The sequence below is a fragment of the Brachyhypopomus gauderio genome, chromosome 18 (assembly GCF_052324685.1).
Source record: "Brachyhypopomus gauderio isolate BG-103 chromosome 18, BGAUD_0.2, whole genome shotgun sequence".
In the NCBI taxonomy this organism is placed as follows: Eukaryota; Metazoa; Chordata; class Actinopteri; order Gymnotiformes; family Hypopomidae; genus Brachyhypopomus; species Brachyhypopomus gauderio.
This window is the reverse complement of record NC_135228.1, coordinates 1,399,042-1,426,260: the sequence shown is the minus strand read 5'-3', so window position 1 is coordinate 1,426,260 and position 27,219 is coordinate 1,399,042. Positions and strand designations below refer to the sequence as shown.

At 43.6% G+C, this 27,219-nt stretch overlaps 1 protein-coding gene across 6 annotated transcripts in view; it reads right to left on the bottom strand.

Annotated features, from left to right (window-relative positions):
- The window catches only part of LOC143481628 (uncharacterized), an 84,580-nt gene that overhangs the window by 43,386 nt on the left and 13,975 nt on the right, over positions 1 to 27,219 (bottom strand). For all 6 annotated transcript variants that reach the window (XM_076979706.1, XM_076979707.1, XM_076979708.1 and 3 more), the window contains exons 3-4: positions 26,073 to 26,141; positions 13,450 to 13,875 (exon numbers count right to left, since the gene is read on the bottom strand). In XM_076979706.1, the coding sequence (XP_076835821.1) occupies positions 13,450 to 13,875; positions 26,073 to 26,141 (495 nt within the window). The remainder of the gene's footprint in view (positions 1 to 13,449; positions 13,876 to 26,072; positions 26,142 to 27,219) is intronic.

Here is a 27,219-nt window from a genome sequence, read left to right as displayed (position 1 = left end):
GGAGCAGGTGATTTTCCATGGAGAGCAGCCAGGTTTGGGGAGTTATCGAAACTTAACAAATCGAAACTTATGGACAGAGAGTATGAAAGAAAGGACATCGCCCAGCACGAGAGGCTTTTCGCTTGGACACTGCTGAGATCCACTTGGGTTAGGTAGATTCCTAGGCAACTAGCACCAGTGCACTGAAGAGTTTGTACCACGTATACTTCTATTATATTGCATTCAATTATATTCTATATAAATCATTTTAAAAGAACTTTTGTTGTCAAGACTTTGCTTGGACCACTCAGTCAAAAACCAGTCGGTTCATCGGGGCGGTGTTGGGGCCCGTCTGGGTCGGAGAAGAAAATTCCCAACAAGGGGTGGAGAAAACAGTATATAATGACTGCGTCTAATCATACTCTTTGAGAATTCTCTGATGCACAGGCAGTGTTGGTGTCTCTGAGATTCTCCCGAGATATATCTCTGTTTTAAAAAAGGCCTTTTTGTTATTGCTATAATTTTGGTATGGTGGTTCTTGCTATCTCCTTCCCATCAAACTAACACGCTGGGCTAAAGTGGTAGGTAGAAGTTTAAAGCCCTCAACACTAGCTACCTGGATTATTTTACATCTGCCTGCCAAATTATTATTTTGAGCGAATTATCGTTGGATGATTCAACAAAATAAGATGGAAACGGGGCACAGAGGAAGAAAATTTAAGTGAAGCATTATTGGTGACATCAGGTAAGAAAACGTCCTTACTTTATGTAAGCCAATGTTAGCTAGTTAACTAGCTAGTTAGCCCAGTCTAAAAACACATTTCACTTGAATGTTTCATTTGATAAAGATGAAAACAATAAAATATTAATATCTAATATTTTCCGATGCTTTAAAATACTTTAATTCGGTCACTGTTAAATACATAATGGTTTAAATAATGCTCTATGCGGTAATCAAGTCTTTGTTATAAGGTTCATTGAACATAACTAAATCTAGCGACATAGCTAGTTACCCAAATTCGGTCTCGGTCTCATTTTTAATTGGTTTTAATGTGAGGTGAACCTTGAAATAGTTGAGCATTTTTCGGAGGTAACGTTAAGTCTAATTTGCTAGGAATGTCGCCGACTATTCTATCGCTAATGATTAACACTAGGACTCCCAGCATTTTAATTCCAAACTTTTTCTACCTGTCTCCACCAGGGGGCAGTTCTGGGGACATTTGCATCCCATTAGGCCACCCTTTGTTATGTACATGCAACCACTTATAGGTAGACGGGTGGGGGGGTGATGGTGTGAACCATCAGTTCATTGTTCTGCTGGATGTGTTCACTGACTCAGATAGAGAAGAAAAACCCTGGCCTCCCCTTGGGGAGATTGTCTGTGTGGGTACATATATGAGTAAATTTATGTTGGGATGAAGGTGTGTGGGTGTATGTGTGTAAGGGTGTGTGTGTGTGGGTGTATATGTGTTTGGGTGAATATAGATGTCCAATGTAGCAGCAGTTGGTGAACCTTTGCAGTGGTCATTTGAGCTGTGTTTTTTTCTGCCTTTCCCTTTTTATAATAATAATCTTTATTTGTATAGCACCTTTCATACATACATGCAACTCAAAGTGCTAAAAACTACTGAAAATAAGGTTTGTGGGTGTATATGTGTGTGTGGGTGTATGTGTGTGTGGGTGTATATGTGTTTGGGTGAATATGGATGTCCAATGTAGCAGCAGTTGGTGAACCGTTGCAGTGGTCATTTGAGCTGTGTTTTTTTCTGCCCTTCCCTTTTTATAATAAATATTAATAATAATAGTCTTTATTTGTATAGCACCTTTCATACATACATGCAACTCAAAGTGCTAAAAACTGGAGAGCCAACTGCTTTTGCCAGAAGTAAAGTGTCTAGTGGCTTACAGAGTTTCCTCTGTTTCATCTCTCTGGAAATGCTTCGGACAATACAGGAGTGGACTGTTCAGCATGCACACCAGACGACACAGCATGAAAACTGGTTTATGGCCCTCCTTGTACTAATGGCTTTCATTGCCATCCTCATCCTGAGAGGGGTTATCCGCCTTCCAGCGGTGCAGGACGCATGGTCTGCAGCAATGCAGCAGCCCTCCATCATCAAGATTATGTCGCTAAACCGCTTCCAGGACATAATGCGACACCTACGCTTCGACCACCAGGACACACACAGTGAACGAGCTACAACTGACCCGTTTGCTGCAGTCTCTGATGTTTGGGGGTCTTTCGTTGCCAACTGCATCAAAGCTTACAACCCAGGAAGGCATATCACCATAGATGAACAACTTTTCCCATCAAAGACCCGTTGCAGTTTTCTTCAGTACATTGCAACAAAACCTGACAAGTTTGGGATAAAGTTCTGGGTGGCATGTGACCTGAACATAATCCCATACCTTGGAAAAGACTCCAGTCGTCCCGTGGGGGAAAGACTATCGGAAAATGTGGTGATGAAGCTGATGGAACCATTTATGGATGAAGGAAGAACTGTTACCACAGACAAATTTTTCACCTCACTGTCACTAGCAAAACGATTGCTGGGCCGGAAGACCACCCTCCTTGGTACAGTAAATAAGATTTGTCGCGAGCTTCCAGACTCTGCCAAAAAAAATTTGGACCGTGAAGAATTCAGCACCCAGGTGTATTCATCCTCTGATGCCACACTGACGGTCTACGCGCCATAACGGAGAAAGACTGTATGTATCCTTAGCAGCTTGCACAGTATGGTGGAGACTGCGGACACACGGAAAAAAAAGCCCAACACAGTCACAGACTACAACAGCCTAAAATGTGGTGTTGATATCATGGACCAGATGGTACGAAAGTACACCGTACGATCAGGAACACGGCGTTGGCCAGTCGCTGTGTTTTATAACATGATTGACATTTCATGCCTAAATGCCTATGTGCTTTTTCAGGCATGCACAGGTGTAAACGAAAGACGGGCAGACTTCTTGATGAAGCTTGCAGGAGAACTGGCACAGGCTCATTTGGCAGCCAAGGAGGTGGCCAAAGAACAGAAACTGATTCAGCAGCAGCAACCACCCACACCTGACACAGGGAAAAGGGCATTTTGCCAAGTCAAGTGTGGGTGCAAGAACAACCATGCCACTAAGCGATGTATTTCTTGTAGTAAGTTCACATGTGGCAAATGCAGAAATGAGATGATATGGCAGTGCCAAGTGTGTGCAGAGAAATTATAAATGTGCTGATGCTGATGCTGAGTCTGTAGTTTGTTTCTGTTATATTGTTGTTTCTTGTTATATTGTTGCATTCTTATTTTATATTTTATTACTTTTTAACTTTATTATTACTTTATCATCTTTATTATTTTATTACAGTTACATTTCTTTACTGTGCATATATCAATAAATCTAACTTGAATCTAAATTTCTGGAAATGTTGACTTTTTTGGGGGGGGTGGTGGTTGGCTGAACAGGCTACTCTCTGCAGTGGGGGTGGTGGGACACCACATTTTAGGCTGTTATAGTCGGTGATTGTGTAAGGCACCTCCTCCTGTACTCTTTACTGTATTTTAGACATTGAGGGCTTTTGAGGGGACGGTGTGGATGAACACTGACCAGTGGCTGACCATGAACACTGAACACTGACCCTCTTTTCTCTCCTCCTCTTTTCTCTGTATGGTCCACCTAACCCCAATTATTTTTATTACTATTGTACTGTATTTTACAGAATTGTTTTCTTTTGATTCTTACATAAAAATAAAGTTGTCCTCCAAAGATGAGGGGAGGGGGCAAAAAAAAGAGAGTAGTGACTCTGAAATCTCTTCTGGTAAGATAGTTGTTGTGTTTTTGGAAGAGACACACTAAAAAGTACCATCTTGATAAGTTAAAATTGCTCAAGATTATTATTCTATTTCAAGTAGCTGAGGGTTTTTTGTATACATTTATGTAAAAACATTTTTACCTATTAGCAGTTTTTCAAAAGACAAAACTACTTAAAATAAGGTTAAAAATATCAGAGCCATTTTGACTAATCAATATAATAATAATAATAATAATACTAATAAGTTCCATTTGTATAGCGCCTTTCAAGATGCTCAAGGACGCTTTCCAGATGCAAAAACCAAAATACGCAAACTAACAAACAATACAAATAAATAAATAAATAAAAAACACAAAACAGGCAACACCAATACAACAGATTAAATAAATTGAAGCCGTGCTAGGATGAAGAGTATAGGTGAAAATATTGAGAAAACAGGTGAGTTTCAAATATTATGTTTGTGTCAATTTCACATTATTTCAACCTTTCACAATTCAAATCTCAAACATATGGTTCTGTAGATGAGGAGACTTCTTGCAAGAGATCTTGCACAGTCTCATATGGCAGCCAAGGAGGTGCAAGCTTTCAGCAGCAACCACCCATACCTGACACACGCCTCATTTACATAACACTGGAGGCAAGTTCAGCTCTTCTCCCCCCTGCTGATTCCTCAGGCAGTGGACACTTTTGCAAATGAATGGATGTTAATTGGAGCCACCAGAGGTGTCAGTTTGGACCAAGGTTCTTTGGACCCTCTTTAGGGTCTTCAGGGGGGTGGTTGAAATTTCAGGGACTTCTAGTGTTAAAAGGACAATTCTGCGGAAAGTCATGAAAGGAGGGTTCTGAAATTGGATCCAGTGCAAAGATTTTTTTTTTGTGCTGCTGCGGTCAAGTGACCGGTGCTCGGCGCTTCTAGGTATAATTAGGTCGACCAGAGGCGGCGCTTCTAGTAGACGTCACAGCGGTCAAATGACCGGAGCTTTGGCGCTTCTAGTGTTAAAAGACTGCAGTGACAGGTACCATCGCGTAATCCTGGCATTGCTGTCATGCATGCGATTAGAGGTGAAACGATTCTTCGAGTAACTCGAGTAATTCGATTACAAAAAATTCTTTGCCTCGAGGCTTCGTTTAATTTGTCACCATCTATTTTAAATGTTTAAAATCCCGCTTGTTTTACAGTATTTTTTGTAATTGAATTACTCGAGTTACTCGAAGAATCGTTTCACCTCTAATCGCATGCATGACAGCAATGCCAGGATTACTGACTGTTATAACTGACGCACAGGTTTAAGGCAGCGTGATTTGTTTTGATGGAAATGGTGGCAAATGAAGATAGCGGTGGCAAAAATGGCAAGGGCAAAAATGTCAAAAGTGTGGGACCATTTTTTGTTGCGCAAGGTGGACAACTTAGTGCAGTGTATTTACTGTAAAACGGATCTGGCCTACCCAGGGCATAATTTGAGCCGGATCCTGGCGGAACAAATAGTTATTGAAAAAATAATTCTATAAAAGACATTTTTTAAACACAAGATCCACATTCAGGCTTCCTAAATCACATAAGAGCTCTCCCTTTTAGCGATGCCTTTCTGTGTCTCCATAAAGCTAAAAGCTAGTTATACTTTGGCGAGTGACCGTAGCGTGCAACTCCGCGAACGGCGGAAGCGTTCATACTTGACGTGTCACAATTCTGTGCAGTGTTGACCGTAACGATATGTGGTAGTATAAAGAAACACCCCCCAAAAACAGGGGAAGGAACATTTACCTGACGAATTTTAATGTTGCATTGTGTTTCAGGTTTGAAAAGTGCTGGAATTTAGGCATAAAATGCACTTCTGCACTTAAAACACTTATAAAACACACGTAAATCATTTAAAAGTAATTTATATAAACGGATTGGCTTGTTATTTTGACATTTGTGTGCCTAAGCGTTGCGTTTTGTGTGCGATCCAGTGACATTGTTGGCCTCAGTGACCCCTTGTCTCGTGCCGCTGTTTGCGTTCCGGCATCGTTTGATTTACAAATTAAGCACTGGGCCTACCATAACAGTACTTCCTCAATGCTTCAGCACCTAAACTTATTAAAGCGGAGTAACAGCCAATTGCTTGCTCATTTTAAGAGAACTTTCATGTTGCATTACACACTATCAATATTATTGTGTTAAAAACACAAAAATGTGATTTTATCAGATTAATCGATGAAAAAATCGACAGAATACTCGATTTAAAAAATATTCGATAGTTGCAGCCCTACATGCGATGCATCCACTGCAATGCCCTATGGTCTGTTTCTAGTACAAAGTCAGCATTGGTGAGGTAATACCTCAATGAATCCAGTGCCCACTTAACTGCTAATGCCTCCTTTTCGATTGTGGATTAGTTCAGCTCTCTAGGAAACATCTTCCTGCTGATGTAGAGGACTGGTCTCTGGTCCTTGCCCTCACCTTGCAGCAGAACTGCCCTTGGGCCGCTGCCTGAAGCGTCCGTTTGCACTATGAATGGTTTGGTGAAGTCAGGACTGAGCAATACTGGGTCTGCGCATAAGCACTCCTTGAGATCCTTGAATGCGGTCTCACACTCTTCAGTCCATTTCACCCATTGAGGTTTGTCCTTTTTAATCAAGTCTGTTAATGCTGCCGCCCTGCTGGAAAAGTTGGGGATAAACCGCCGATACCAGCCGACGAGACCTAAGAAGGACCTCACCCTTCTCTTTGTCGTTGGTGCTGGACACCCCTTGACCGCCTCCACCTTGTCAACTTGTGGGCGGATAAGTCCTCCTCCCAGGACGTAGCCCAGGTATGACACTGTGTCTCTTGCTAGATTACACTTTGCCGGGTTCGCCGTTAATCCAGCGTCGGCGATGCATTGGAGAACTATGCCCACGTGTTGGACGTGCTCCTCCCAAGTCGCGCTGAATATGACGACATCGTCAATGTATGCTGCTGCGAAGTCCCCTGTGTCTTTCAGTACAGCATCCATCAGTCTCTGGAACATTGCAGCAGCTCCATGGAGACCGAACGGCATAACCAGGAAATGATACAGTCCGCTCGGTACCCGGAACGCTGTCAGCTCCCTTGCCTCTGGGCACAATGGCACTTGCCACTAACCTTTGCACAGGTCCAGTGTCGTCAGGTACCTTGCCTTCCCCATCCGCTCGATCAGCTCATCTGCTCGCGGCATGGGGTAAGGATCAAATGCAGATACTGAATTCAACTTTGAGAAGTCAACACAAAAGCGAAGCTCTCCATCCTTCTTGGGGACTAGGACCACTGGGCTGCACCATTCACTCGTGGATGGCTCAATCACCCCTAGCTCAATCATCTTTTCAACCTCTTTCTTGAGGTTCGGGATCAGGCGTGCAGGAACTCTGCAATTGGTCTGCCTGATGGGCTCTTCAGCAGCCCATCAGCAGCCGTATTTTGTGTTCTGTGACATTAGTCCTCCCTGGGTCCTCACTGAAGACGTCCGTTGGAATGTGTTTCCTCAGCTGTAGCTGTTGCTGAAGTCCCAGGTGTGAGAGACTGAGAGGTGCTGCTGGTCCTCTTCCTCCAGGAAAGTACTGCTCTTTACTCTCTTCTTCTTCCTCCATGGCCCGAACCCATAGCTGTTCCGTGGTGCTTACTTTGGCTTCGTTCCATGGTCTGAGCATGTTGATGTGTAGTATCTGATGCTTCTTCTTTCTATCAGGAAGCAACAGTTCATATGAGGTTTGCCCCACCCATCGTACAACCTCGTACGGCCCCTGCCATTTTGCAAGCAGGCTTGTGTCTGAGGTGGGCAATAAGACCAGTACTTTCTCCCCTGGCCTCAGCTCTCTGTCTCTTGATGCCTTGTCATTCCATTCCTTCTGTTTTTGTTGGGCCTTCCTCATGTTCTCTCTGACCAACTCAGTCAGTGTTGTCATTTTTTCTCTCATTTTCAGGACGTGTGACAGAATGTTCAGTCTCTTGGTTGGATTAGGTCCTTCCCATGCCTCTTTGAGTACATCCAATACTCACTTCTCTTCTCTAGAGGAGCTGGAACGGTGAGAACCCCGTTGACGCCTGTGGCATTTCTCGGTAAGCGAACAACGCGTATGGGAGCCACTTGTCCCAGTCAGAGCCAGTCTCTGACACAAACTTGCGAAGCATGCACTTCAGGGTCTTATTGAAGCGCTCAACTAAGCCGTCAGTTTGTGGGTGAAAGGGGGTCGTCCTGATGCCTTTTATACCCATTAACGCAAAGACGTCTTTAAGCTGCTTGGACATAAAGTTTGTTCCCTGATCTGTGAGTATTTCACGTGGTATGCCTACTCTGGATATTAACTGTAGAAGGGCGTTAACCAGCTGGTGTGTTTTCACTTTACTTAGTGCAAATGCTTCTGGATAGCGTGTTGCATAATCGGCAATTACTAAAATATAGCGTTTGCCACTCTGACTCTTGGGTAGGGGACCTACTATGTCCATGGCGATCCGTGAAAACGGGACGTCAATGACAGGTAAGCTTATCATGGGTACTCTGTCTGATTTTCTTTTTGGTGCGGTTAGCTGGCACTCTGGACATGCTTTACAGAATTCGATTATGTCTAACTGCTGACGTGGCCAGTAGAATCGGTTCGCTATTCTGCTCTGAGTTTTAGCGTGCCCGAGGTGACCTGCCCATGGGTCGGAATGCCCTAATTTAAGTACTTCCTGCCTCAAACCTACAGGTACCACGAGTTGTTCTATTTCACCTTTCACTCGGAAAATAATGTCCCTAATTATTGTGAACCGGATCTCGCCCTTCTCTGCACTTGGGTTCTCTGCCTTTAGGAATAGTGGCTCAAGTGTCTTGTCCTGACGTTGTAACTGCGCTATGTTACCAGGCAGTGCGTCTACCTCTATATCAGGACATTCTACTTGTTCCTCTATAGCAGTGCCTCTGATTTTATCTTGTCTTTTCTGATGTTTGGACTTTTTAATTTTAGGAGTCTCATTGTAGGGTAACTGAGTTTGATTTTCCCCTGCTACGCTTTCCTTCTTAGCCTGCAGCCTGCTTACAACCATTACATCAGCTCTTTTCTGCCTATCTGCTAAGAGGTCTATTAAAATGGGTACATCTCTGCCTAAAATCACGGAGTAAGGAGATTGCTGAATTATACCCACGTTTAGTAGATAAGCCTGTCCCTGGACCTCTATGCTTACCTCTAGGTATGCATTTTACCCGTAATTTCCCGGTGTGTATTACTTCATCATTGGGAAATCATTTAGCAGATACCAGCGTCTGACTAGCTCCCGTGTCAATGAGCGCTTTGAATTTTCTACTGCCTATTTTTACAGTAATTATAATACAGCTGTTTTGTGTCATCAACAGTTTCAAAGCTAAACTCTTTCCTTGGGCTGTATGACAAACGACTGGAGCTACTTGTTAAATTTGGGCAGGCATTAATTTTGTTTACAGTTAAAGCACCGTAGTGTTTTATCTGTGGGGCGTCTATCGCTAGCTGCTCTCACATTAATCGCACTCGAGCGCCCGTGTGTAGGTGGTCTGCTATATTGTGGCATCGGACTACTACCCCGTCCCCCAGCAAACTTACCGAACTCGGCGTCTGACGTGGTTTGTTGACTTCATCGAAGCGGAAGTTGGCTTCGGACTGTCTCGCTGCCACGAATGCCTCTGACATCTCCAAGCTGTAGAGAGTTGACCCAGGACTACGCTCAATAATCCACCTCTTGAGCTCTGGCTTGACCATGCGCAGGTTCTGTTCCAGCATGATCGCGTCGCCAATCTCTTCCTTGGTCTTCTCCTGTGGCGTTATCCACTTCTCGTAGAGACCTTTCAGTCTAGTGTAGAGCTCCCGTGGTGTCTCTGTTTCGAGTATGTCGTTCCACCGGAACCTCTGACGGTAAGTGTCTTTGTTTATTTTGTACTTTCGCAGGATAGCGTCTTTTACTTTGTGGTAGTCGCCGATGTCCGTACCATCCATAGCTACGTAAGCCGCCCTGGCTTTTCCTTCCAGTAGCGGGGCCAGATGTAGCGCCCAACTTCCACTTTTTGCCGTTTGCGCTATGCGTTCAAACATTGTGAGGAAGGGTTCGATGTCATCTGACTCTTTTAGCGTTGGCAGTCTTGGTCACACTGTGTGTGATGAAACTTGCGATGTAGATTGTCGTGTTTGACTTTCATTCGCTTGGTCTGCACTTTCTGCTTGAGTGCGTTGTATAATCCGAGAACGAGCAAAGTCCGTTGTTTCTTCACTCTGCTCTTGTTTGCGTCTTCCTGCAGCCCGGCCCTTGTGGACTTCTTCCTGCAGTAAACTGAACTGGTGCTGCATTGAGCGCCATCTTTGCTCCTGTTTTGCTACTTCTTTTTGGAAATAGTCGTCCCTTCCTTTTTGCTCTGTCATAAAGCTCTGGAGCATTGCACACAGCTGTTCTACATCTGCGGGTGGGTCGCCAGACGCAGCTTCAGTGCTAGAGATTAGAAGCGGGTCATCTTCTCTTTGCTGTGGTTGGCTCATTGCTGGTGGAACTCTTTTTGGCGGCATTCTCCCAGTCTTGTAGCTTGTCTTGCTTTAGAAGAGTCTGCTAACCTGTTTCTCTTCCGCAGGTGATCCTCCGTGGCCGTTTCACTGAAGCCAATCCTCTTTTGGTGTCACTCTTGCAAGTCCTTGTTCGCTGCCACCATTTGTGAACGTGGTACTATGAGTGGGTGAATATGGAGGTGGGTTCACTACAGAGTGAGATGAATACAGGCACAGGAGTTCCAGTTCCAGATGTTTTAATGGTGGATTCCAGCAAAGGAGTAAATTACTGACACTAGTAAACGTAAAGAAAAACTGTATAAAAGGAAAACAAACATATAAAAAGTACTCAAGCCCACAAAGGCTTATAAGCAGTACCTTACGCAAACACTGGCAAACAGCAGCCAGTCTAGCCCCTGACTTTCGTGGGCTCGACACAATTATATCCAATATCCAATAACCAACATTAACACTGGCAAGACTAAAATTTCAGGATCTCCAGGACATCACCCCTCCTTCTTGCCAGCAATTATCCTTCCTTTTATTATGCAAATGCAGAGCACTGAGGCAGCAGGTCAAACACTAATATGGCTAAAAGTACGAGGAGGTTCGCAGGCAAACCGCGCCGACCCCCGCTCTCCTTTCCACAGAAAACCAGCTCATCTGTATATCACAGCTTCAAGAAGCAATTCAAAAGTTACTACCGTGAATCTATCTTTCTTTATAGCGCGAAGGTAATTATTCCTATGCTGAATATGAATGAATCCTTTGGTTTGAATCGCGCTAAACAATCTAACTGAAATAAATCCTTGCGCTAAAGAATAAACGTTTATTTGAAGTAGGCGTACGTGCTGTGCGATTTTCACAAGGCAAACCAGACACTGACTAGCCCATTTTATACGTTTCATACGCATTTCATGCTTACTTCATCACACTAAAGAATAAACAATGCGTTTGCGGTCCGTGTAGTGCGATGGCAAATTCACAGAATTCACAGAATCTTGCTGCAGAGAAAACAAATATACATTTTGAATCCACCTCACTACAAACTTAAAATTTAGAAGTTATTTGTTCTAAATTAATCTCAGAAATATCATAAAAATTATATATTCTATCTGTATTTAGAGAAAATCAAATGTAGTCATTGTATATGTTATTTATGTTATTCTGCTTTTATAAAACAGCACTACTTATATATACTACTTATATAAGAATTCTAACCATATCTATTTTGTGTTTTTTTTTTTTTTTACCTAATTCCAGATTGTACTTGGATAGTATAGAACAATTAAATTTGATTAGAGACTGACTGACTATTCAACCAGTCATACTTCTATTCATCCATCTGATATAAAGAAATGGAAATGCGGTAGTATCGGTTAGCGTGTGATTAGCGGGTATCGATATGCATGTCATTAGCGCCTTTGCATCAGCCGACGTGAAGGTCCACAATTTACACTTATTGAAGATGGGTGGGGTGTGGTCTTCTCCCAGCTGGGATAAAAACGGACACACAAACACAGGTGAATCATTTCATATATTTTTCCTGTTCTGCGAGGAAGACACTGACACTACGATGGCACACAAGAGGACTTACACTGCTTTGCAAGCTTTGGCTCTTCTGAACGAAATGGATGACTGTGAATCCGATGGGGGAGAGGAACATTGTTAGTGCTGAAGACTCCAATCTGGCAGTTTCATCTGGCGCAGATACAAGTGGACATTCGGATGAAGAAAACCGCAGCCCTCCACAAAAGAAGCGTTCTGTTGTTAACCAACCAACCTCTACCTCCCCTAGCCTCTGAGAGGAAGCCCCTCTTATACTAGTAGCCCCTCCCCTTAATTAAGCTGGGGCACACCACTACTACTAGCAGGGGTTACCTACAAACAAACATGACATACATACATTACATTACTGCAGTAATAATTAATATGTCCATTCATTGTGTCCGTCCTCAGGTATTCCAGGACCTGTAACCCCCCTCCACTCTTTCAGTAGGCCGAGGGCCCTTCGGCCACTATAAGGAAGGAGCTGGCTGGGCCGCCAGTCCCCCTGAGAATCACACAGGAAGAAGTAAGTACTACATTTAGTCAGTCGCATGAATGTCTGTAGAGTCTTGGTGATGGGCCATAGCTACTGGCATCATCACAAAGATGTTGAGGATGTGTTCTTATTTGGAACTTTGATTGCAGTGGCTCTGCTGTTTGGATTTGGCTTTGCCCTGGGGTATCATGAAATTAAAAGAGTGGAGTCAGTTATAGAACGCGCACGCCAAATGCCCAACTTGATTGATGCGGTGGGTAAAGCTGTTGGAACACAGACTGTGACTGTTGGTAGAAGCTTGGAGTCGATCGTGGAGGGAATCAATGCTCTACGCAAGAAGTTGGATCAGTTGAAAGACCACTAACTTAAGAGGAGTTTGTGTGCTCAAACGCTCAAGGATGAGCTCCTTGCTAAATGCTTCATTCTGTTTTGCTACATTGGCGCCCAAACAAATTTCTCCTAGAAGGTCGTTGTCTTGGTTACCTGCTCCTACCCCCACACAGAGACTGTCAGAGATGGCTCTCGCCTTCCACCGCAAACTTTGACACAAAGACTGTGTGCCAGGCCTCTGGCTCCCCCCTCCCTCTCCTGAATGAATCACGCCTCTCACTGCTTATTGTCTGTGTTATCATATGCTTGTATGTGCTACGGGGGTTTTTTGCATGCACACAGACTGTTGTCCTGTTTGTGAGACTAATCTGTGGTCATATTTTTTTGTCTCCTCCTAATGTTATCTCTCTATGTTTCTCCCCCACCCTGTGGAGTCCTGGCGGCGCGTGCACACGCTGCAGCTGACTCGACTCTGGGTTCCTAGTGCTTTAACTTTGGGTCCTGGGGGGATGAAATGTTGTACCTTGTACGTGTACAATGTATGACAAATAAAGTCTGATTGATTGATATATGAGAGTGAGTGTGTGTGTATAGGGTTATGTGTGGGTGTATATATAATGAGGGTGTATATAAAGGGGTGTATATATGTATGTAGGAGTGTATATGGGTGTGAACGAAGGTGTGTGGGTGTATATGGGGATGAAGGTGTGCGAGTGAATTTGTGTGTGGGTGTATATATGGGGGTGAATATATATATGAGGTTGAGTGTGTGTGAGGACAGCTGGTTCTGGGTCTGGGGCTTGTCATGCCCGGTACTCACCTGGCTGGTCCCCTGTGGTTACTTCTCTGCTCCAGAGGGGGAGCGCCTTGGGGTTTCGGGGCCCGGCCTGGTGCTCCGGCGTGGCGGTTGGCCTGCTCCCCTGGACGTTTGTGGGCAGGGACGGCTCGGGGCTCCTTGGTGGGAGGGGGGCCCTGGTGGGTGATGGGTGGCTTATGAGGGAGTTGGGGCGCTGGGGCCTTGCTGCTGGCCCGTGGTGAGGGGGGCGGCTCTGTTTCCTCTGGTTCCCCTAGGCCTGTGCTCCGTTGTTGGGAGGGTGCTGTCCGGGGTCTCCCTCTCCCAGCCGCTGGGGCAGGCATACGGGGGTCACTGGGAAGTCCGGCCCTGGGACTCCACTGCTCCTGGAAGGGCCGTGGGCGGGCGGGACTCCATGTTCTTTCTCTGCCTATCAATCTAACAATCGATCCACTATGCAGAGAGAGGGATAAATAAAACAAAGCCATCTATGACCTATTCCTGATTATTGTGAATTGAGTGCCTACACCGCTTTGTAAATAGAATATCCCATCCACCTAGCACCCTCCATTTTGCCTCAGAGTTCAAACTCCAACTAATTCACAATATTTCCGATAACTCACAAGATAATACCTTCAGGCACTGGAACCTGGCCTCGGGGATTCCTAGGGTCATTTAAATTCTTGCCCTGGTTTTGCTGTGGGCCTGATTGTAGTGGGACTGTGGTCCAGGTGCAGGATCTGAATAGGGAGTCATAAGGTAGGCCTATAGGACAGGCAGGGATACCCTCTGTCTCCATGAAGGAGGCCGTCATAGTGTCCTATAATCACACTAGGGTTTGCAATGATTTAACTATTACTCTGCATTACACTGATTTAACTATTACACTGCACTACCTCAGGCCTACTCTATTCAGATTTGTTGTACAGTGTGGAATCATACACGGATCCTGGCCATCTGGCTTCAACATTTGTGATGAGGTGGGAAGCATCACATATGATCTTGATGGGGAGAACGGTCAGTTCAATTCAATTCAACTTTATTATCATTATGCTGAAACAGGGTTGTACAGCACAATGAAACACTTTTAGGCTAGGCCTCAGTGCAATTACATACTACAAAATATCACAGCAGCAATTACATACAACATAGTGCAGGACAACATAGTGCAAGACGGTCATGGTGCAAGCCAGGCAATAGACATTAAATAAGCAAGGTAAAATTGTAAAATAGAGAACAGTATAAGGTATGAAATATAAAAACATAAGTACAGTATGTACAGTGTGTGTGAGGTAGGTAAATGGGACAGGGATAAAGTGCATGGTGCATGGTGCCAAAGGGCTGGTGGACTGGTCTCTGGACTGGTGGCAAATCTGAGATATAGTCAGGGGGAGGTAAGTCTATATATGTCCAGTTTGAGGGAAAGTGGCTGGTGGCAATAGCTACGTTAGTTTTGTTACCATTAAAGATAAGTACATTACTCATTAAGTATTATAAAGGTTAGTACCTGTACATTAATGCTATGGATGGATTTTCTGTTTATGTAATCGCCTTCATGTTCTAATGGTGCTGGAATAGGTAGCATATGTAGGTTCCATCAATGCAGCCAACCACTCTAGGAAATCCTTAAAATGTAAATGGAATTAAGTTTGTTATATACTGCTTCACCTTTGCTTAATTTCTTTATTGTCCGTGTGAATTAAAGACAAACCAACGATGCCGTGGAATTCCTCTTTGATGTCCATAACTGGCTTATGCCCAGGAAACACCACAAAACTGGGCACTAGTCAATTTAATGCCAGACATAGTTTTTGGACAGACCGACATACAGTAGCTTTGCTGACAGATCCCGCATCTTCTACACTATAAAAAAAAAACTTCCACTAGCAAAAAACGAAGAGCGATGTATAAAAATCTGGAGAGAATTTAGGGCTGATCCGCGATGTGTAATATTTGAAATGTGACGCTTAATAATTTTATTGATGTAAGTATTGGATTGTGCTGAAAAACGATAACGTTCATTAAAAAATAATCCGAAAATGATAGTAGGCCTATGTCTATTCAGGGTTTTATAAGGCGTTCCCGACGAAGAACTCAGCGAATAAACTGAGTTTCAATATCCACATAATCTTCGAGTAAAGGACACGTCATGATGACGTGTTTGTAACTCTGGGTCAGGTCCAAGTTAACCTGCCAGCGAGCAACCTCGAGTTTCCGTGAACTCTGAGTTAACTTACCCGGGTTTTCTCGCTTAACCCGCTTCTTGGAACACCCCCCTGGAGCACCGCAAAGATTTGGACAATATATTTACGTATATTGACAATTGCTTCGATAGAATTATCATGAGCAAACCAGACAAGACGCCATCGATCAAGAGGAGCCGTGCCGAAGCTTCCCCGGGAGCGGCTTCCCCACACACCTGCAACACGGCGGACATCCTGGAGTCCATCAACACCAAACTGTCCAGGTTTGACGCGCGCCTGGCGCTGGTGGAAATTCTCCACCAAGAGTTTCAAGCGTTGCGAGAGTCGGTGGAGTTCAGCCAGCAGCAAGTGGAGGCACTCGCGGCAGAAAACACGGTTCTTAGAGAGTCGGTGAAATCGCTCACCGAGGGAATGACCTGACTCTCTGAAGAAAACAAAAAAATAAAGGAAACTGTCATCGATCTTCAGTCCCGCAGTATGAGAGACAATCTTATATTTGCAGGTATCCCGGAGAAGGCGGACGAAGACCCCGAGACTACGGTGAAAACATTCATACAGACTCACCTAAAAATCTCAGAGGCAACCGTCAAAACCATCAGCTTTCACCGCGTTCACCGCCTGGGGGGGAAACGGCCAGATGCGCGGAGACCCAGACCGATCGTGGCAAAATTTGAACATTTCAAACAAAAATAACTGCTGAAAAGCCGTGGCCGGGAGCTGAGGGGAACCAACTTCAGTATTAACGATCAATTCCCCAAAGAAATCCTCGAGCGACGCAAGGTCTTGTTTCCCATCCGCAAGAGTTTCATCCAGGCAGGTTCCCGGGCTGTAATATCAGTGGATAAACTCTACGTGAACGGTCAACTCTACCGTGACACCAACACAACACCATGGCTGTTCTAAACAGGTGAACTGTATCAACACCGACACCAACTCCTTACTAAACATTACTTTTCGCCTAGAACAATAAGACATGTCTAAGTTTAAATAACTAATGCCGGTCTAATTAGCACCGTACCGTATGTTTTCCGTCATAAGTCCTAGTTGTTTATACTTTTTTTGTTGTATATGCACTTTCAGTGTACGTCACCTTTTCCTTTTCCCTTCCCCTCTCTTTTTCTCTTTCTACACTCACCCAGCGATTTGTTCACCCACTTTCAAGACTGCAATGTATTGTATGCACACGCACATGCAGGCAGGTATGCAAAACAGACACACACGTAGACATATAGCACAATCTCACACTAACACACAGGAGATACACACACATGACCGATTCATGCAGGCACAGACACACAGGCATATAGCGCAGACACAGACACATACACGAAACATCCAACACAGAAGTGCAACACACACACCTTTAGCAACCATCCAACACTCAAACAAGTAGATTTAACATTAGTTCACTGAAGTTCGTCACATGGAATGTACGTGGAACTGGTTCGAGGGAAAAGAGATTGAAAATTTTTAATCGGCTAAACGACTTACAAGCAGATATTGTCTTTCTACAGGAAACACCTGTGTCCAAAACACCTACATACACACTGACCTCTCCTCAGTTCCCACACTTGTACTCAGCCTGTTACAACTCAAGACAAAGGGGGGTGGCCATTAACAAAAGGATAAGCTTTTCCATTAGCAACAATATAACAGATCCAGATGGTAGATACATAATACTCAACCCATCCATTCTAAATATGCGTTTATGTTTTGCTAACATATATGGGCCGAATGTTGACGACCCCTCCTTTTTCCACAATATTTTCACTGCACTCTCTGATCACTCTGACACCAAACTAATAATAGGAGGAGACTTCAACTTGGCACTTGATCCAGATATCGACAGGCTCAGTACAGCAGTGAGTCAAAGGAACTGGCAGTCTATAGACACCCTAAAACAATATATGAACGATTTTGGGCTCTCTGATGTGTGGCGTTCACAACACCCCACTCTCCGGGACTACTCTTTCTTTTCGGCAGTACACCACTCACATTCTCGTTTAGACAACTTCTTAGTTAGCAATTCCATTATGACAGATGTCACAGACACTTGTATTCACCCTATCACTATCAGTGACCATGCACCGGTCTCTCTCTCTTTGACACAGAAAATAACCACACGAGCAACGAGGAACTGGAGATTAAATACATCATTACTTAAGGAACAAGATTTCATTAATTACTTCAAAAAAGAATGGGCAACATATTTAGAATATAACGATCTACCAGGTACCTCTCTGTGTGTTCTTTGGGAAGCAGGGAAGGCAGTAATGCGGGGGAAAATAATATCCTACTGCACACATAAGAAAAAGACAGAAAAAACACAGGTATTAGAATTGGAAGAAAAAATTAAATCTTTAGAAGCTGCCCATGCTGCTTCACCACAAGAACACACACTGAACAAGCTGAGGAAACTCAAACTAGAATTAAATGAAATAATAGATAAAAAGACACAATTTTTACTGCAAAGACTGCGTTGGCAGAATTTTGAACATGGCAATAAATCTGGAAAATTCCTTGCTAATCAGTTAAAGCTTAAAAAGGAAAAAACAACTATCTCCTCTATTAAGAACTCAACAGGTAGCATTATTCACGACCCACAACAAATAAATAAAGCTTTTAAAGAGTTTTTTAAAGCTTTATACGCATCACAGATTAATCCATCTGATTCAGCTATTGAAGAATTTATTAATAATATAAATCTCCCAAAGCTGGAAAACGAACAAATTGTTGCACTGGATTCACCACTTGCTCTGCCCGAATTACATGAAGCCCTACAGCAGCTACCAAATAACAAAGCTCCAGGACCAGATGGATTTCCTGTAGAATTCTACAAAGAATTATGGTCGGTGCTAGAACCAACCTTTTTTAGAATGGTAAATCAAATTAAAAAAGATCATGTACTGTCTCCAGACATGAATTCTGCTAACATCAGTGTACTTCTAAAGCCAGGCAAAGACCCTACACTTCCTTCCAGCTATCGCCCCATTTCACTCATAAACGTAGATCTTAAAATTATTTGCAAACACTTGCCAGAAGATTAGAGGAAATCACCCCACTTATAATACATCCAGACCAGACAGGTTTTATCAAGGGTAGACAATCTGCTAACAATACACGCAGACTAATAAACATAATAGATTACTGCACAATTAACAAATTAGAGCCTACCATTGTATCTTTAGATGCAGAAAAAGCATTTGACCGGGTAAACTGGAAATATTTATTAGCAGTTCTACACAAATTTGGATTTGGCCCATCCTTCATAAACTGGATCAAAGCCTTACATAGTTCTCCTAATGCACGGGTTAGAACAAACGACATCACCTCACAAAGCTTCACTCTGCAAAGGGGCACCAGGCAGGGCTGTCCACTATCACCCTCACTTTTCGTTCTCTTCATTGAGCCATTAGCAGCAGCAATTCAACAAAATGCAAATATTACAGGAATTAACACAGGAACCACAAACCATAGGATAAGTCTCTACGCAGATGATGTATTACTTTTCCTACAGAACACACAAGCTTCCCTTCCGAATACAATCAAACTTATAGACAGCTTCTCTTCTATAACAGAATACTCCATCAACTGGGGCAAATCAACAATTTTGCCTATAAACTGTAGTTTCCAGAACACGACCACCACTCCACTACAATCAGGTAATATTAGATATTTAGGCATACATGTCTCTGCTAAACTGTTAGACTTGGTGCAGTTAAATCATGTCCCTCTATTAAAAACAATAGAAGATGATCTCACATTGGAACGCTTTACCTATATCACTCATGGGGAGAGTGGCTACCATTAAAATGATGGTTCTACCCAAAGTTAACTATTTATTCTCACTAATCCCAAATAAACTCTCTGCTGCTTGGTTTAAATCCTTAGATTCAAACATCTCAAAATTTCTATGGAAAAACAAGCCATCAAGAATAAGCATGAAAACCTTGCAAAAGCCAAAACGCAATGGTGGCTTAGAATTACCAAATTTTTATCAATATTTCTTAGCCAATAGATTACAGTACATTTTAAAATGGGTCAAATACGACTTAATAGACCATGGTTGGACCTAGAACAAGCATTTTGCGGGAAAATAAAACTCTCAGACCTACCTTACATTAGCTCTAATATTAAGCGTCAGGACTGTTTTAAAAGCCTTAGTATAAATACTTCACTGACAGCCTGGTGGGAATTCCTTAAATTAACTCGGTCCCCACTCATCCCATGCAAACTAACACCCATTTGGAACAATCCAGACATCTGTCAGAACAAGAAAGTACTACATTTTTCATCATGGCATGACAGGGGAATAAAAAATTTAGAACATATTATTAAAGATGGAAACTTTGTCACATTCCAGGAACTTGTATCAGAATATGGAATAAACAACAGTAGATTTCTGGAATATCAACAATTAAAATCCATCATTCAACAGAGATTCAACCGCAATCAACTGAATTTAGAAATATCAGCATGGATAACTGAATTTTTTAATCTATATACTCCTAAATTATTATCAAAATTGTATAAATTATTGTTAAAATTAGATGACTCAATCTCCCTTCCGATAGCCAAATGGGAACGAGATCTATTTATTAATCCAGATCAACATTTCTGGACCGACATATGTACAAATATCTTCAAAATAAGTAAAAGCCCCAACTTACAACTTATACAATACAATACAAAGTCCTTCATAGAACACACTATACAGGACAGAGGATGTTCCAAATGGGCCTAGCACAATCAAACATATGCACCCACTGTACAGGCAATATAATTGATAACTATATGCATGCTATATGGGATTGTAGGCCTGTTAAGGAATTCTGGCAGAAGGTATGTGTAGAATTGTCCACGGGGCTTAAAAGCTGCATCCCAACTTCCCCCAGACTGTGCATCTTAGGAGACGTCAGTGAATTAGATACAGAGGCAAACATATCACACATAGTTCTCACTGCCCTATGCATTGCCAAGAAAACCATTCTTATCAATTGGAAAACGAAAAAGGACCTGCATATTACTCATTACAAAAATGTATTACTTGATCACATCTGTCTGGAGAGAATGTCTGCTTCCTCTAAAGACCAGTTGGAGGAATTTAATTCTCTTTGGTTCCCACTGATCAGTTCCATTAGCTAGTCGGGGTGGTTGGCGGGGGCTTCAGCTCCCGGAGGGCCGGTTGGTGGCTGGGGGTCGACCCCGGGGAGACTGCTCGTGCCGGCCACTTTCTGGGCGGGGGGGCGGGGGCTGCCGATCTGGGATGACATGTGCTTGCCCTGGCGGGCGGTAGTGAGGGGGGCTTGGGTGGCGCTCCCTCTGGGCTCTGGGGTGTGGGGCCGGGGTGCAGGGGGAGCAGATGCTGGCCCTCGGCGGGGTGGCTGGCCTCCCCTGTGGGGCCAGGTGGCAGGGCCCGGTGCCTGGGGCCCCCCGACCCCGAGCTGGGGCCCTGCCCGTGCGGGGGGACCTGCGCCGCTGCGGTTGCGCCGTTGGGTGGGGTGGGTCGGTCGGCCTGGGTCGGGGCGTTGGGTCTGGGCCTTGGGGCTCCGAGGTGCCTGGGTGGTGGGAGTGGGGTGGTGGATGATGGGGATGTCTGGGGTGGGCCGGGAAGTAGGGTTCCGGATTCCGACCAGCATGTCCTCAATACTGTTGATGTCTGTCATCGTTTGATCACTGTGCGATTGGTATGGTTGTGGGTGCATACACAAGGTGTGTGAGTGTATATGTATGTGTAGATATATATGTATGTATGTATGTATGTATGTATGTATGTATGTGTATGTATATATTTATATATATGGATGTATGTATGTATGTATATGTGTATATATGTATATATTTATGGGTTAAATGTGTGTGAGTGCATACGTGTATGAAGGAAATGTGTGTCTAGTAGAGGTGTGCCAAAAAATCGATTCATATATCAAAAATCGATTCTCATTTACTACGATTCAGAATCAATTTTAAATGTCCCAAAATCGATTCTAAGTCGCGTTACGTAATTACAAAATTACGCGAGACTTTACGCAGCAGGTTCTGGGACACTCGTTTGCGGAAAGGTTTCAAAACAGATGGAGGAAAGAGATATTCAACCTGTTCCGTCTTCATTTAAGGCAAAAATATGGGTTCATTTTGGTATTTACGAATGCCAGGGAAGACCGAACTTGACACAATGTAGCTCTTGTGCAAGGTGTGTGTAACGCGGTGAGCACGGGAACGTACACACAGCGTGAAATAATATAGAGAAGGGTGGACACGAGTGAAATAATATAGAGAAGGGTGGACACGAGTGCCGGCTCGGAAGAGCAAGACGTTTGACACTCGTCACATGTATTAGCGAGAGGGAAACGCGCACAGCGACCCAGAACGAACAAACAAAACAACACGGGAGACTCAACGCGCAAGAGAATAGAAAGCAAAACCGTGAGGGCACGGAGCAAATAGAAACAAAAAACAACGCGCAAAATACAACACAGGAAAAATAACAGGTAACCGCAGTGAGACGGGAGGAAGAAACAAATAACAACAGTAACTAAAAAGCAACGCGAAAACGAAACCAAGGACGCCGCAGCAAAATAAAACCCTTCCCAAAAATAAAGGCAAAAGGGATAGGAAGACATGTAGGATTGGGAAAACTTGAGATGAGTCAGGAAGCGACGCATAAGATACTTGAATAAGTAAAGAGAAAGCATAACAGAGAGAGGTGGCGAGACACCTTCAAACGATAAGCAATCACAGAGAAAGTAGAGACTGGCTGTGTACGGTTACGCCGGTTTAGTCTGGGACTGAGTCTGGTGCCCCTAGCCACGGCTGGGGGAACAGCATCCGAGCCAGCCCTGACAGCTTGTAAAATGAAGATCAAGATTTTTGGTAAAAACAAAAAGCATTTTATTTTACCAAAGCACATTATATTTGTTAATTAAATGTGAGACACTTTATTTTCTGTATTTGTCATTCTGTCTTGCAAAGCAGACTGTAGTAGATCATGCAGATTTTATAGACTTAAGCAGAAATTTTTATAAATCAAATTGTTTTTTTTTATCGAAAATCGTTTTGAATCGAAAATCGATTTTGAATTGAATTGTGGCCCCCAAAATCGGAATCGAATCGTGAGATAGTAAACGATTCCCACCCCTAGTGTCTAGGTGTATGTGGATGTCCGGACCGGCTGCTCTCTGTGGTGGGGGTGGTGTGGATCCGGGCTTGGATGTGGTGGTGGGGAGGGTTGCCACCCTGGTCTCCCCGGGTCGACCGCTCCCTGCCTTGAGCTGGGGGGGCAGTGAGGTTCGGTGCTCAATGAGCCAGCTAGCAAGCTGGCTCTCCTCTTACAGAGGACCCTTTCCTCTGGACCTAAGCATTCCCACCCATCCACCCCCCCCCCCCCCCCCCCCCCCCCCACACACACACACACACACACACACATCCTTGTTCATTTAGGATTCTGGGGGCAGGCATGTACCCAGAGGTTGACGAGGTGGGCCTGCTGCCATGGTTTACCCGTCTCCTCACCACTGTCTGTCCCTCAGTTTTTACTGCACTTTAGACATTGAGGGCCTTTGAGGGGACGGTGTGGACATACACCCACGTTTGTCCTAGCACCTGTCCCCTCAATTTTAACTGCACCATAGTATCACACACTATCACACATGCATATACACCAACACCTACTCACAACACAGCACTGGGGGTGGAGGGGTGGGAAGGCCTTCCTTCACCCGCTTCCTGCTCCCTGCCGGGGCGGGGGGGGGGGGGGGGGGGGGGGGGTCGCTGGCGCGGGACTGGGCTGGTGGCTTCCTAGGACCACTACCGGTCCTTGCTGGTCCAGCCATTTGCCCCCGCCGCAGAGGGTGTGCTAGGCTGGATAAGTGTGTGTCTTTGTCCTTGTTTTCTTCTTCTTGTTTCTGAATAGGTGGATGAATGAGTATGTGTTGGAGGGAGGGGATATATGGCCAGGTGTGGGTAAATTTGGAGGTGTGAGGGTGAATTTGAGTGTATGTATATGTGTATGGGGGTGGGTGTGTGCATGGTAGGGGTGTATAGGGGCGAATGTAATCTGAATTTGAGTGTATGGGTGAGGACAGCTGGTTCTGGGTCGGGGCTGGTCATGCCCGGTTCACTCCTGGATGCTCCCCTGAGATTACTGCACCACTCCAGAGGGGGGGCGCCTTGGGGCTCCGGGGTCTGGCTTGGCCCCCCGGCGTGGGGGCGGTTGGCCCGCTCCCCTGGGCGGTGGTGGTTTGGGGCGGCCGGGTGCTCCTCGGCGGGAGGTGGGCCCTGCCGGGTGGTGGGTGGCTTTCCGGGCGCGTGGCGCCGTGGTTTTGGGAAGTGCGGCTCTGGTACTCCACCGCTACTTGGGGGGCCGTGGGCGGGTGGGATTCCCGGGTCTTTCTCTGCCCACCTCTGGCCTCTGGGGGAATGTTGTCGCAGCTACCCACCCTTGCTGGTAAGTACATTGCATACATCTATCCTATGTTGCACTTTTAGGTTGCACATAAACACACTCACACACACCCATACATCGCACTCATTTGTACCATATGCATTTGGTTTACTTTCTGTTCTTCTTTGCAGTGGTCATTTGAGCTGGTTGCGTGTTTTATTTTATTATTATTTTTATTTATTTATTTATTTATTTTTCTTCTTTCTTTTCCTGCCTCTTTGTCTTTTCCCTTTTTATTATTTCTCTCCCCCTCTTTTCTTGGTCCACCTAACCCCAATAATTATCACTTTGTATATTGTTATCACTATACTATATATTATACAGAATTGTTATAATTGCCATTTAAATCTGTACATAAAAACAAAGTTGTCCTCCAAAGATGGGGGGGTGGAGGTGGGCCAAAAAAAAAAAAAAAAAAAAAAAACAGGAGGGCAGTCCGAAAAACAGGCATAGACGGGCATAATGGACACGAGGAAACACAACCAGGTAGGGAGACACAGAGAACAAGAAATAAACAGGCGAAACACAGAAAAACGAAAGCACGGGATCAGGTACGCAAACTAACAACATGAACCAACATCCAAACGTCCAAATCAACCGACGAGGGACAAGGGACACTCAGGGACTATATATACAGGACTTTAAACAGGGAACAGGTGATGGCAATGACACGGGGGTGTGGTAACAAACGAGGAATCACGGGCGGGATAAACAGGCACGGAACACCGACACAAGGGAATCCGGAGTGACAGCTAAGGGAGGGGCCAAAGCCATACGTGACACTAGCTCTTATTAATGCATAGAAACAACTTGACAATATAATCTGTAGTGTCTTTATGCTCGGATAAACGAGGGGAGTCGGAATTCGACACAACATCGGCTGAAAGCCAAAACTGTTGCACATGAAATGCTACAGGCACCGTTGAGAAACTGATCAGTTCAGTTAAATGTACAGTGAGTCCCCGCTTAACGATGGGGTTAGAGACTGTAAAGTCTGTCGTAAAGCAGTTTTCATCTTTAAGCGTGACCCTAGATTTAGATACGCTTTGATCGTAAATACTATAGGTGTATTCAACTAGGAATTTTCATAGTCGAATCTGATTCGTCAGATTTTCCCTTTAGTCGACTAATAGTTGAATCGGGTATTTTTTTTATTTAGAGCTCCTTAAACGGGATCCTGTTCTCATTCAGGACTTTTTTCCACTTCAAAATAAAAACCTAAAACACTCAGATGAATGAATACACATGGTAGGTTGGCTTTATTCAGCTTTTATTTATTTACTTATTTATTTTTTTATGAAACGTTAGAGAACATTAACCATCAGTGCGCATATCAAACTGTCAGACAGGCACTGTGCAAAATGTCAAAAATATTTTAAATAAAATATGCCTGCCTGAAAATATAAAAAAAATTGCCACACAACAGCAAATTAATTATAAGAAAAGGTTCAAGTAACAGGGTTTAAAAAGCAAACAACAACAAAAATTGTTTATAGGCCTACTTGCGGAGAAGCACCGCCAGGAGACGAGACGACACGACCGAAATGACATACGGCTGAACTGTGGTTTTTTTTTTTTCGCTTTACGCGTTTTAAATGGTATGCCATGTTAGTTGTTGTCATGCGAAATGAAAGACATTGATGACATAACTTGCACTTTACTTTGTTTGATTCATCTTTATCTTTTTCAAAATACTTTTTAAGTTTTTTTAGTAGCCATTATAATCTTGGCAGATGCTGATCCTGTAGCGTGTTCAACCATCCACCACACTCCACTGTGCTGCCAATGCTCCTACGCGCACCGCACAAAATTAAAAAAAAGTCGATTCTAACTCCGGTCCGTCATTAAACGGGGACTCATTGTATTCAGTTCAGTACATATATGTGGCTTACAGCCCAGTGCGGCTTATATTGAAGTGCGCTCTATAGTCCAGAAAATATGGTATATAAAGTGTGTATGTATATATATATATATTATATATATATATATATATATATCCGTACCCTTCCTCCGGTACACTTCCATAACACGGTGCTTCATAGTCATCCTCTGAAATACTGCACTTCTCCATCCTGCAGAGAAAGGGATAAATAAAATGACGTTCTCAGAGATGAAGTTGCTTCACACTTGACTCAACATTTAGTATGTTTATGTCAACATTTAGTGAGGTGTTGGGTGAGGTGTCATGGTGTCCACAGAGACACTCTGGAAGGTCTTCTGTGCCCATATCCCATGGAAGCAAAAGAGTGCTGCACAAACCTGCAGGATACTCCTACTTTAAATGTGGATGTCATTTTTTGCCATAGTTGCTTGTCTGTTCTCACAGACAATTCTAACCAGCAGGGGTGGAAATTAACGAATTACATTTACTCACATTACTGTAATTGAGTACTTTTTATGAGTAATTCGTGATTTTGAGTAGTTTTTGAAATATGTAATTTTTACTTTTACTCGAGTAAATTTTGACCCAAGTAGTTTTACTTTGTTACATTTGAACCCCCTCATGTTACTGAGTAAAAAAATATTGAAGGTGAAAAATTAAATGTGGGCAGAAATTTAAACTTCTGCATCCTGGAACATATATATATATATATATATTTATATTTATTAGGGGTGAGCATAGATTATTTTTTTAATCTAGATTAATCTCACTGAAATCTTGAAATTAATCTAGATTAATCTATATTAAAATGACTCATATGCGTGCTACCCAATTAATGACTAAAAGTCAGTCTTTGAGATAGGGTTTCTTAATACAGAGGGTGCATTAGACCAGGGGCTCATCTCCTGTTTCCAAAATGCATCAATGACTGCTTAAGAAAGCTGTTCTACTTTGATGCTTAATAAAATGTAGGCTACTCGTGTTCAACGGTTTATTCAGTTAAACATGAATTTGTAAGCCTACATACTGTACAATAAAAGGGGTTGATAACATGTTTATTCAGCTAAACATGATATTTGGTCCTCTGCAGTTTTAACGTTAAAAATAAATATTTAAATAGTGACAAATCTAGCGCTAGGACCATGCAGAAAACGACCGCTCCGTGCTCCGCTCCGGTAACACTTTACGTTCCTAAAAATGAATTTTCCACGAAGCAAACCTGGCGACTTCGTGGCTGCATCCATGTAAACACACGTACGATTTGTAAT